The 12,181-nt window shown below is 43.3% G+C and overlaps 2 protein-coding genes across 2 annotated transcripts in view; one reads left to right on the forward strand and one right to left on the reverse strand.

Moving 5' to 3' along the window:
• VPS9D1 (VPS9 domain containing 1) overlaps positions 1-12,181 on the reverse strand; it is a 372,961-nt gene that overhangs the window by 211,310 nt on the left and 149,470 nt on the right. The window lies entirely within an intron of this gene.
• On the forward strand, positions 761-4,008 carry IPO11 (importin 11). Its single transcript, XM_069216665.1, has one exon. It carries the CDS (start codon positions 906-908, stop codon positions 3,828-3,830), a length of 2,925 nt encoding a protein of 974 aa, XP_069072766.1. The 5' UTR covers positions 761-905; the 3' UTR covers positions 3,831-4,008.

Below are 12,181 nucleotides of genomic sequence, written 5' to 3' on the forward strand. Positions count from 1 at the left end.
AGGAAATGCTGCAGTTTGCTGTTTCTGACCGCTAACATGGTTCTTGATCTCTTAACGGTATTCAGTTTCTTGGCACTGGAAAGAAGTGAAAATAGTGGGAGTGGCTTTACCAATACTTCTACTTTTGACTTGCACAACACAACATATGTCAGCAATGAGCACTAATCTCACTAATGTAACTTGGAGGTTAGAGGCCAATGGCAATGTAGTTCTTTGAAATTTGAATTAACCCCTTGATCTCCAACCCTCTAAGGTATGGGAAGGGAAAGATGAAACACAAATCCTCAGTAAACAAACATTTATCCTTTCAATTTTAACGAGTATTTGCACACCTATTTAGAACAAAATGCCCTTCCTGTAATTTACAAAAAACACGAGTATCGTTTTTATTTTAATGTTCGGCTCCCACTTGGCCTCTTACAGCCAAGCCGGACCCTTGCCTTGGTTCTTCACTTGAGTTCTCTGGCTCGACCACCTCAAACAGTTACATCAGTGGTGTCTTGCGGTATAAATGCATGCCCTATTTGGCGGCAGATTTCGTTTGTTCAGAAGTAGGGTCTTGTCGAAGGCGAAAGCCAATGAGAAGGCAGGGTTAGCAAAGTGCTAAATTTTACCTCCTTAATATACCTTTGGATAGTATCGGAGGTTTTAAGGGGGCCAGCATGGCCTCCAAAAGCAACAAAATAGCATACAGCGGTCTAGTGTTTCTGGTATCGACAGTGACGTTTATCCGGCGCGCGAAAGAATAAATTAAAATGTAGGGACGATCGTCATATCCCGCGCGACATAAACTGCAACAAACCCATGCCTGATCGCCGGAAGTGCCTCGCGTCCAGTTCACAGACGGCGGTCGCGCCGCTAACGGCCTCCGGGCTGACTCCGTTCCTTGGGCAGTCACGACCCTGATGGATCTCCAGGGCGCTTCCGCCGTCCTGGAAGCCCTGACGCGGGCTGCCAGCCAGGAGTCGGCGGTGCTGAAGCCAGCAGAGGAGCAGCTTAAGAGCTGGGAGACGCAGTCCGGTTTCTACCCAATGCTTTTGGCACTGTGCGCCGAGCGGGGCTTGCCCCTCAACGTGCGCTGGCTGGCGGCGCTGTACCTCAAGCATGGTGTGGATCGGTACTGGCGCATCACTGCCCCCCACGCCCTACCCGAGGACGAGAAAGTAGTGCTTCGAGCCGGCCTTTTGGCCCGCATTCTGGACGAACCGGCGCCACAGATCGCTACGCAGATGGCTGTGCTTATTGCCAAGGTAGCCCGTCTGGATTGTCCGCGACACTGGCCCGAGCTTGTGCCTGCTCTCCTAGAGGCCGTGAGAGCCGAGGAGGCGCTACGCCAGCACCGGGCCTTGCTTACCTTCTACCACGTCACCAAGACCCTCGCTTCCAAGCGTCTCATAGCTGACAAGAAGTTATTCCGTGACCTGGCAGGCGGCGTGTATGAGTTTGTCTGCTCCTTGTGGACTCATCACGCAGAGGCCTTCCTGAGGCAGGCCGAACAGGGAGGTGACGAGGCAGGCAGTGCAATAGACCGGGCCCTGCTTTCCCTAAAGGTGCTGCGTAAGCTGACTGTACAGGGTTTCGAGGAGCCGCAGGCCTGCCCCGTCGTCATGGGCTTCCTTCAGGGCCTTCTGCCTCGAATGGAACAGCTACTACAGTGTAGCAGGGTCATGGGCTCCGATCACTTGTGCCGGGAGCGGTTGCACAAGGTCATTCTGTTGCTGAGCAAGGTGCTGCTGGACTTCTTAGAGCAGCACCCTGGCCCCTTCTTGCCCCTCATCCGTCCCTGTCTGGAGTTCACCGTGCGTCTGGTTTTCACCCCAGCTGGGGAAGGAATTGCCTTTGAACGATTTACCGTGCACTGCATGAACCTCATCAAGATGATAGTCAAGCACGACGGCTATCGGCTTTCTAAGGACCCAGCGCAGAACAGTGCGCAGAGCCTGGAAGCATATAACATCAAAGAAGCCTTCTTCACCTACCCAACCCTGCTGGAGATCTGCCGTCGCCTGGTCACTCACTACTTTCTTTTAACCTCGGAGGAGCTGACCATGTGGGAGGAGGACCCAGAGGGCTTCACGGTGGAGGAGACGGGAGGCGATTCTTGGAAGTATAGCCTGAGGCCCTGCGCAGAGGTGCTCTTCATTGATATTTTCCATGAATACAGTGTACTGCTCACCCCCGTACTATTGGATATGGTGCACAGTTTGCCCAGCCCCAGCAGCCAGCAGGATCTTTCCACCATCCTTATTAAAGATACAGTCTACAACGCAGTGGGCTTAGCTGCATATGAGCTGTTTGACTCGCTGGATTTCGATCAGTGGTTTGAGAAACAGCTTTTGGCAGAGTTACAGGTTGACCATCCAAGCTACAAGCCATTGCGCCGCAGGGTTATATGGCTCATTGGCCAGTGGATCCCTGTCAAATTCAAGTCGGACCTGAGGCCGGTGCTGTACGACGCCATTCTACGCCTGCTCCAAGATGAGGACCTGGTAGTTCGTATTGAGACTGCCACCACACTTAAGCTGACTGTTGACGACTTTGAATTTAGGACAGATCAGTTTTTGCCCTACTTGGAGTCCATGTTTGGGCTCCTTTTCCAGCTGCTACAACAGATCACAGAGTGTGACACAAAGATGCAGGTTCTGCATGTGCTGTCATGTGTCATTGAACGTGTAAACATGCAGATTAGGCCATATGTCGACTGTTTAGTGCAGTACCTACCTCTGCTCTGGAAACAAAGTGAAGAACACAATATGCTCAAATGTGCCATCCTAACAACGCTGATTCATCTGGTCAAAGGACTAGGTGAAGACAGCAAAAACCTCTATCCCTTTCTGCTCCCGGTCATCCAGCTGAGTACGGATGTTTCCCAGCCACCACACGTTTACTTACTGGAAGATGGCTTGGAGCTATGGTTGGTCACCTTGGAAAACAGCCAGTGTATTACCCCGGAGCTTCTGCGCATCTTCCAGAATATGCCTGCGTTAATGGATCTCGGATCTGAGAATCTGAAAACCTGCTTCCAGATCATCAATGCTTACATTTACCTGGCATCACCAGAGTTTCTGCAGACTTATGCAACCACCCTCTGCCAGTCCTTCTGTGGCGTACTAAAGGACGTGACCATTGAAGGCCAAGTTCATGTACTGAAAGTAGTGGAAAACATCATAAAGGTGAACCCAACAGCGGGCCCTCAAATGTTTCAGCCCATATTCCCTTCAGTACTTCGTGGTATCATAGATGGAGAGAGATATCCGGTGGTAATGTCCACTTATCTGGGACTGATTGGTAGAGTCCTATTACAGAACATTAGTTTTTTTTCTTTACTACTTAACCAAGTGGCTCAGGAATTGAATCAAGAGCTTGATCAGCTACTAGGCAACTTGATAGAAATGTGGGTAGATCGAATGGATAATATTACTCAGCCAGAAAGAAGGAAACTTTCTGCCCTAGCGCTACTTTCACTTCTCCCATCAGCCAACGTCATTATCCAGGATAAATTTTGTGGAATCATCAATGTTTGTGTTGAAGGCCTTCATGATGTTATGACAGAAGATCCAGAAACATTAACATTCAAAGACTGCATGTTTATTTCTCATTATGAAGAGCCTCAAATTACGGAGGATGAGGAACCTCCAACAGAACAGGACAAGAGGAAAAAAATCCTTGCACTCAAGGATCCAGTTCATGCAGTGTCGTTGCACCAGTTTGCATATGAAAAGTTAAAGGAGCAGCAAGAGCTGCTTGGGGAAGAAGGGTTTCAGGGTATTATGGAAACCGTGGACACAGAAATAGTCACGCAATTACAACAATTTTTACAAGGCTTTTGACAAAGAATTCTTTTTGTTTTAATTTGCCTATTCATAGGCTGCGGGAGACAGCTAGGGAAAAATGTCCAGAAACACCATATGTATATAAAAAAAAAATCAACCAAAACATACAGGGAACCCCTCATTGTGAAAAGGGCAAATGCAACATGTCAAATAAAATCCACAAACAGCCTCCTCACGACAATATTGTATTTTTTGAGACTGAGCTTTTTTTAAGGGGTGTGATTTGCTAAAATTTTAAAAATGAACATTTTTGCTAATTTACTCATATTTTGCTCAAACTATAGTGCTCTAAAGAGTAGTACACTTTAGATAAGTCGGGGCCCCTGGCATTGTAGCGGGCAGGATCAATTATGCTGCAAGAGAAGGCAATTTTGCGATGTAATGCAACACATTCTGTGATAGTATTAATTCACTTTGTACTTTTTACACATAACATTGCAAAGACTCCACCTCTTTAGTACTAGCTTAGCACACAAATATAGCAATAAGCAACTGAAAGTGGACCAGTTAACCTTCGCAAAGGGCCTTTCACTGCAGGGCAATACTTCACCACATTTTTAGTAACTTTTCATCAATCAAAAATATTTGTTAAACTGTGCAAATTATGCAGCAGATGATGGTTTGTGGCTCATCCATAACTATGCAGAAAATGCCGCAAGTGCAGAATCTAGTATTTGCAGTGACCCTCATACTAGTGTATTAACAATGGTAGAGTACATGACATAATACTAAAGTGCCACCAAACCGAAGGTGAGTCAATCCCTCATACCATTTAAGCAACATTCTACGATTTGATGAACACGTTTTTAAAATTTGACCCGTTAAACTGACTTTAGTTAAATCGTGCTGTTAATAAACTGCACTTTTCTTTTTTTTTTAATTTAAATATTTTTACGTGTAAAGGTACACCCATTGCACTTATTTAGACTTTCCTGATAACGAAATATCGGCTACCAGGCCCATCCTCTTCTGAAAGTACTTGTTAAATCTAACTTAAATATTAAAATTCCTTTGAAAGAACAGTCAAGAAATCATCTGTTACTGCTCATACGTTTTAAAAGTATGAAAGTATTTCATCAGCCCGAAGGCATCCTAATTAAATCACGTCTTTGTACAGTATTACGTTTTTAGGTTGAGCATGCAAGCACTCTGATGTGTTGTAATTTATCTGTGGGCTTTTAACCACGCCCGCCCATCACTACCACTGGTTCATGAGGTGCCTTTAAAAAATCCTTTGTTATTGTTAAATGATTTACGTTTGTCCCTCCTTGGGGCAGTTTTGTTATCGCCTTGGCCATCAACCCTGTTACATGGATAATGGCACTTTTGCCCATACATCTGACTGCGAGCAAACATCTTTTTCCTTTGTGTGCCTCCTTCGCACTAATGGCGACGTTGGCACTTTGAATCAGCTCGCGAATGCCATCTGTTTTACTTTTCATTTTCAATTTATGTGGCAAGAAAATTCCAGTTATGAATTTAAAACGTTAATAGCTCTAACTCGAGCAAACGTGAGACCCATTGTATTGCAAATGGTTGTCCTGCCTTACTGTCCTCATTGGAGATATTCTTTCTAGCCCGTTAGAACAGACGGTGACAGGAAATCAGTGCAGAAATTGTATATAGTCTGGCCACTCACTTCATATTCTACCTAAGTCCCAAACTGAGTTATCGATTTTGGAAGGGAAAAAAAACATTATTTGAATGCTGTTAAGACCATTAGTCTGCATAGCATATACACTTGTCCATATGTAGTTCTGCTTCCTTTCCACCCTTTCATTTCACGGCCTTTTAGTGTCAAAGCTCGAATTTTACATTATAGAGCTGTAGGGAAATTTCATAGAACTGTATTTTTTTAAAGCTCTGATGGGCTTCTCATAGGAGTTCATCTCGATTCTAGGCGAAATAAACGCCATTGCTTAATCATTATAATAAGTTGGAGAAAATGTTTAGTGCATGTGGCCCTGTCCATGAAAATTAAAAATGTCTGGAATCGGAGACAGACTGTTTAGTGTATAAGTATTTCCCAAGGAATACAGATTTTCATTAGTTTGAATAGGCTTTCTCTTGCGCTTTGCCTTCATCTCAATGTTACAGACTATTACAATTTGTAGTTCACTTGGCAATACATGCCACTGTGACCTGCCAGTCGGCATGCAGCCTGGTTTCAATGTTCCAAAGGAAGCAACAAATCTCTTAATAATGACCAACCAGCCAGACTAAAGTTTTACACACAAGGGGCTCCATAGTTGCCTATTCTTTGAAAGCAGTGACACATTGCGTTTAATCTTTAACATATTCTTACTTCATTTACTAATGCAGCTTAAGATTATTTATTATTGGAAAGACTGTCCACTTAAAAAAGACCCAGTTCAGGTCTGTCTTGGAAACCCCCATCCATCACATTTTTCCAGAAAAAGCCTCTAAAGATGCCTATCTGCTCTGTACGCAAGCGCTTTTTGAAAACCACCTTATTAGTAACCTTTTGAGGACTCAGCCTGTGTGGAAAATGTAACATTTGTGTTTTAGTTTGAACTGTTGTTCCTCTTGTAGCTCCATTTGCTAGAAGGTGTCTTTTAACAAACCCGTAGCTTTTGTGAGACATAAACAAATAGTCCTAATAAAATAAGTTGGTTCCTTGTACCTATTTTGCTACAGTTATTGAATTTTCATAATTTGATTTTAGAACAATTCACTTGTTTATGCAAGTTTTTCTAGACCAGATATGCACATAGAACACATTGCTGCTCATTGTTTAATTAGTGTTGTCCTTTCTGCCTGTCTTCATGCCTCAGCCATGTTATATTACCATTCTTTACCTTCCCAAAGTATATCAATGCAGAGGTTCTAAGCAAACACCATCCTAAGTACCCGACGTCAAGGTGTTTCTTCTAGTAATACACTCCTCATTTGTCAAGCCAAAAGTGATTGCTTTGGTGCCTTTATTTTTCAGATGAATGAATCGGTCATTGTCTCTATTCACATGCCATGGAGAGTCAACCGATGGGATGGAAAACATTGCAGTAGATGTTTCAAAAATGTTGTGGCTGTGGTATTGCTTTGTAGAGCCAGTTGTCCAGTTTTGGGAGACTGCACTAAAGGCTGTCATTGAAAATCAATTTGAAACCCCTGCTCTAGGAGTCTCCAAAGAGATGACTCGTATCTCTGTAATAATAGATAAACCAGGGTTTCAGTTTTTTAGCTTGTTGCTAAAAGCGTCCTTTACATCTGCCTTGTTAGATGAGGAAATTAATTGATTAAGTGAACCTTTATCATGAGCTATGTCCGTCTGATCAGGCTATGATCGATGTTTTGGTGGGTAGCAACTGGAAGTTGTGGTTAGAGCAGGGCAAGTCATACTATGTACTTTCATTAAAAATGTGAAATTAATCGCAGCAACAGTGTCTTAGACATGCCATGCTATTATCAGTTTCTGCTGCACCATTTTGTTGGGTATACCCTCAAAGCAAGGAAGGTCAGACTTATGCTACTGGTGAAACATGTGGATCAATCAACATAACATTTCTTGTGATAAAACGTGAGACATTTTAACTTTTTGTTCTGGTCAAAGGATAAGCCTGTATGCTTTAGGGAGACTTTCAGCACCTCAACTGAGCAAGGTGGGAAGTGGGTTCTAAGACTAAAACTGCTACAATGGAGTATGATTTCTAATATATTCGAGCCTGCTTGGTACTGTAGAATGACATACAGATTCAGTGAAGCGGTCAGGGTCCAATGAAGGGGTGTGAAATGCCTGGAAGCAGAGTATCCCCATCCCTGGCGAGTCCATGGCAACACTAAGCGTTGCTTTTTATCTAGGTAGTTAAAATAATGGATTGAGAGCGCCCCCCCCTTATTATTATTTTTGGGGGGGGTTGTACTAAGAGCCTGATCCAGTCTCACTGGCCACGGACTAGAAGACCAAGTCTTCACTGGCTTGAGGTGATGTGAGAGACTTGCAGCAGGAAGAAAATCCCAGTTTCACATGTGGGGATCGGTCTGGTGCACCCAGACTTATGAGACAGGCCTGTATCCTAACTTCTCCACAGTTGCTGCCATGTAGTGCAGGTTGCATTTTTTTTTTTCTTCTGTATTTTCAATCAGTGTTTAATAAAATTACAGGTCTAGAGACAAGAACAAAATGTACCTTTAGGCAACAAGTTATAGTTTCTTAACACAAGTATAACTGCTGAATTTCAATAGTTTTTTTGTACGGGTAAAATGTCAACCTAACTATAAGGTCCCTGTAACCTCCCCTTTTTCCTATATATATATATATATATATATATATATATATATATTTTTTTTTTTACAGGGACTTTATAGTTAGGGTGAGATTTTACACATACAAAACCATAGAAAGTCAGCAGTTTTGGTTGCTGGAGCCAACTATAATTTATCCCCACCCCCCAAAATGTAATTCACTGCTTATGACTTCCCATATTACATCACTTTACATGGTCAGTAACATCACCGATGACATCACCCTGTGAGTGATACGTAAAACATCAAAAGATATATACTAAGCTACTGCACAAGTTAGATTACTATTCTTTCTGTACTATTGAATGCTAGTATTTCTGACATATTATCTGAACTTAATTCTGTTTTTAAAGCAGGATGGTAGCGCTTTGCGATAATCTAAGCTGTTCATTCAGACTTCACTCCACAATGGTGGCTGAGTATCGTTGTGTTGTATGACGTACTGACCACTTTGCTTAGACCTCTCTCCTTTGTGATGAATGAGTGTAGTAGTAGTTTGCAATAAATGTACTTATTCACTCAGACCTCTCTCTAGAGTAATGGCTCAGTGTAGTGGTGTTTTGCAACAGACTGACCTATTTGCTGACACCTTTCTCCAGAATGAAGACACAGTGGCATGTCTGCTAAGAACTCTCTATTGGGAGTGTGTTCAAGTAGTTTGTGTAAAACTGACATATGTACTAAAACAACTTTCGAGGTTGCTGAAAGGTGGTGCTGTGGTTTGCAACAGACTAGCCTGTACGGTTAGACCTCTTACTGTGGTCATTAGTGTTTAGAGTAGTGGTTTAGAAGAGACAGGACTACCCTCTGAGAAGTCTGTCCTGGGTGTTGAGTGTAGTTGTTAAGGTAACAGTGAGCTCTCTGCTGCATGTCTCTCACCTGTTATTTAAAAATAATAATAATAATTAAATGTTATTTTATGAAGTATACTGAAGTTTAGTTTGTTGTATGATGTCATCAGTAGTGTTACTGACCATGTCATGAGTGATGTAATATGAGAGGTCATTAGCAGTGCAATGCAGGGGCTTAAGTTATAGTTAGCTCAGGTAGCTATAACTGCCGATTTTATGTGGTTTTATTTGTGTAAAATCTAAACCTGACTATAATGTTATGTATATTAGGCTGATCTGCCTCCGGGTGGGTGGGGCACAGAAGCCACTAGACAACAAGGATTTTTTTTTAGGTTTATTTACATTAAGGGGAGCGACCCCTTAGGCAAAGGTCGCTCCCCTGGTGGACAAATTTATTTTAGGCCATTTCTACCCATCTTGGGGGAGATCGGCCTGTTTTTCTGATGCCAATCTGCTCCCAAGGGGGGGAAGAGGGGAGAAACCAGTAGACAATGCCAATTTCATGCGAGGGGAGCGACCCCTTAGGCACGGATTGCAAATTTATTTTAGGCTATTTCTATACCCCCTGGGGGCAGATCGGCCTATTTTTGTAATGGCTCATCTGCCACCCCAGACACCAGGGAAGAATATTTTTTAAAAAAAAGAGTGAGGGGGGGAGATGGGAAATAACCCCCAATGCACTCTCGGGGGTGGAGGATAAAACATATATATATATATATATATATATTTTTTTTTTTTTTACATCTCATCTACACCGATAACATTGTCAGCCTAAAACTTTTTTTTTTTCCCAAACTGCCTTTTTGGACCCACTTTGGTTTCCCTCAATTTCGACATGTTTTTGGCTCTTTCCTGTCACAGGCACTTGGCCCACATGCACAAGTGAAAGATCATTTTTACCGGGGGATTGTTGGGTGGTAGGAAGTTTGCACTGGTGCGGTGATCCCACACAGAAATGTAGGAAACATGAGATGTTTTAGCTAAATTTGAGGTTTGCAGAGGATTCTGGTTAAGAAAACAGGGAGATCCACGCAATTCACACCTCCCTGGACTCCCTTGGGTGACTATTTTTCAGAAATGTTTGGGGTTGGTAGGTTTCCCTCTATGGCTGCTGAGCGCAGGACCAAAAATACAGCCCCCCCCCCCCTCCTGCAAAAAACTGTAGTTTTGTATTTGATAATTTTGATGTGTCTACATAGTGTTTTGGGGCATTTCCTTTTGCGGGCACTAGGCCTATCCACACCAGTGAGGTACCATTTTTTATCAGGAGACTTGGGGGAATGCTGGGTGGAAGGACATTTGTGGCTCCTCTCACATTCCAGAACTTTCTATCACCGAAATGTGAGGAAAAATGTTTTTTTTTTTTGGGCCAAATTTTAAGGTTTGCAAAGGATTCTGGGTAACAGAAGCTGGTGAGAGCCCAACAAGTCACCCCATCCTGGATTCCCCTCGGCGTCTAGTTTATTTAAAAAAAAAAAAAAGCACAGGTTTGGTAGGTTTCCCTAGGTGCCAGCTGAACTAACGGCCAAAATACATAGCTAGGCACTTTCCAAAAAACACATCAGATTTCAATGTAAAAATGTGATGTGTTGCGTTTCCTGTCGCCGGCATTAGGCCTACCGACTTAAATGAGGTACCATTTTCATCGGGAGACTCCGGGGAGGGGGACATAATAGCAGAACAAGTGTTATTGCCCCTTGTCTTTCTCTACATTTTTTCCTTCCAAATGTAAGACAGTGTATAAAAAAGACGTCTATTTGAGAAATGCCCTGTAATTCACATGTTAATATGGGCACCCCGGAATTCAGGTGTGCAAATAACCACTGCTTCTCAGCACCTTATCCTGTGCCCATTTTGGAAATACAAAGGTTTCCTGGATACCTATTTTTCACTCTTTATATTTCACCAAATGAATTGCTGTATACCCCAGATACAATGAAAAACCATTGCAAGGTGAAGCTCCTTTATTGGCTCTGGGTACCTAGGGTTCTTGATAAACTTACAAGCCCAAAATATTCCCGAAACGAGAAGAGTCCAGCAGACATAACTGTATATTACTTTTGAAAATCTGACACCGCAGGAAAAAGTTAGTGAAACGAGGGGGGGCAAGCAACTTTGGCGTGGGTAGCTCATGTGGACACAAAGTTATGAGGGCCTAAGTGTGAACTGCCCCAAATAGCCCCCCCCCCCCCAAAAAGGCTTGGCACCTTGGGGGGGGGGGGCTGGTAGTGAAGGGGTTAAACTTCGTCCTTGATGATCAGTGTTACCTGAAGGTGGAAGAGACTATCCTAGCACTTCATTCTCAAGTACTAGTGTAAATCCCACTCCTCCAGGTGCAGTACCTTTGAACTTGTCTTGCTCATCTGACTAGTACTCCAATCTCTGTTCTTGACTGTACCTGCCACCCCTTAAGAGATGGATGAATGCTTCATGCTCCTTCCTTGCATGAGGGCATGTATGGGGGCAGCAGGGCACACACTGAAATTAGTGCATGTGATGTTTAGGCTGCATTGTCTATTCTAGCCCTGGCACCCCTTCAGGAAAATGAGGGCATCTATATTTTGGTGGGTCTAACAAACACTTAATAAGGCGAGTTCTGAACACTGGGCCCCAATTCCTCAAGCAGACTTGGGTGTTTTGGAGAAAGTCTTTACCTGTGACTGCCATCTCAAAGTAATCCAGTAACTAGTGTTCGGTCCTGATGAACTGACTAAGCATTATATCAGCAAATCCCTCATTTGGAAGCAACAAGCTTTCATCAGAAGCTCACTGGATGATTAATGTATCTTGCTTGTGAAGGGGAAAAAACAACTTCATATTGGAGACTTTAGAATCGGGTAAGGGGGGAGGGGGGGGGGGTATTCTGAAAACTTGAGTATGTGGCAACCTGGACTCACATTTCACATAAGTAGTGTGCATAGTTTTGCCCAAACCATCCCCAGACCATGTGGCCGATGACCTTGTGGGAATAGTGTGACAAGGCTTCCCTGGGAATGCATTTCATCCATTTCTTACTATTGGCTTTGTGGTTTGTAACTCGCAGTTGCTTGCTGGCTTTATTTGCTTGAGTCTGCCCATGTTGTTTGTTCCTCCCGTGGCGTATCCCTTGTTTACTGTAACCGTCTGAGTACTCTCTTTCTGTAAACAGGGCTTTAAATCTTATCTTGTATCATTTGCTGTGTATTGAAAGACAGGGGTCAAATTTCAGACTCTGTCTTCCCAGGGACCTTGCTA

This window comes from Pleurodeles waltl, chromosome 12, assembly GCF_031143425.1.
Source record: "Pleurodeles waltl isolate 20211129_DDA chromosome 12, aPleWal1.hap1.20221129, whole genome shotgun sequence".
Lineage (NCBI taxonomy): Eukaryota > Metazoa > Chordata > Amphibia > Caudata > Salamandridae > Pleurodeles > Pleurodeles waltl.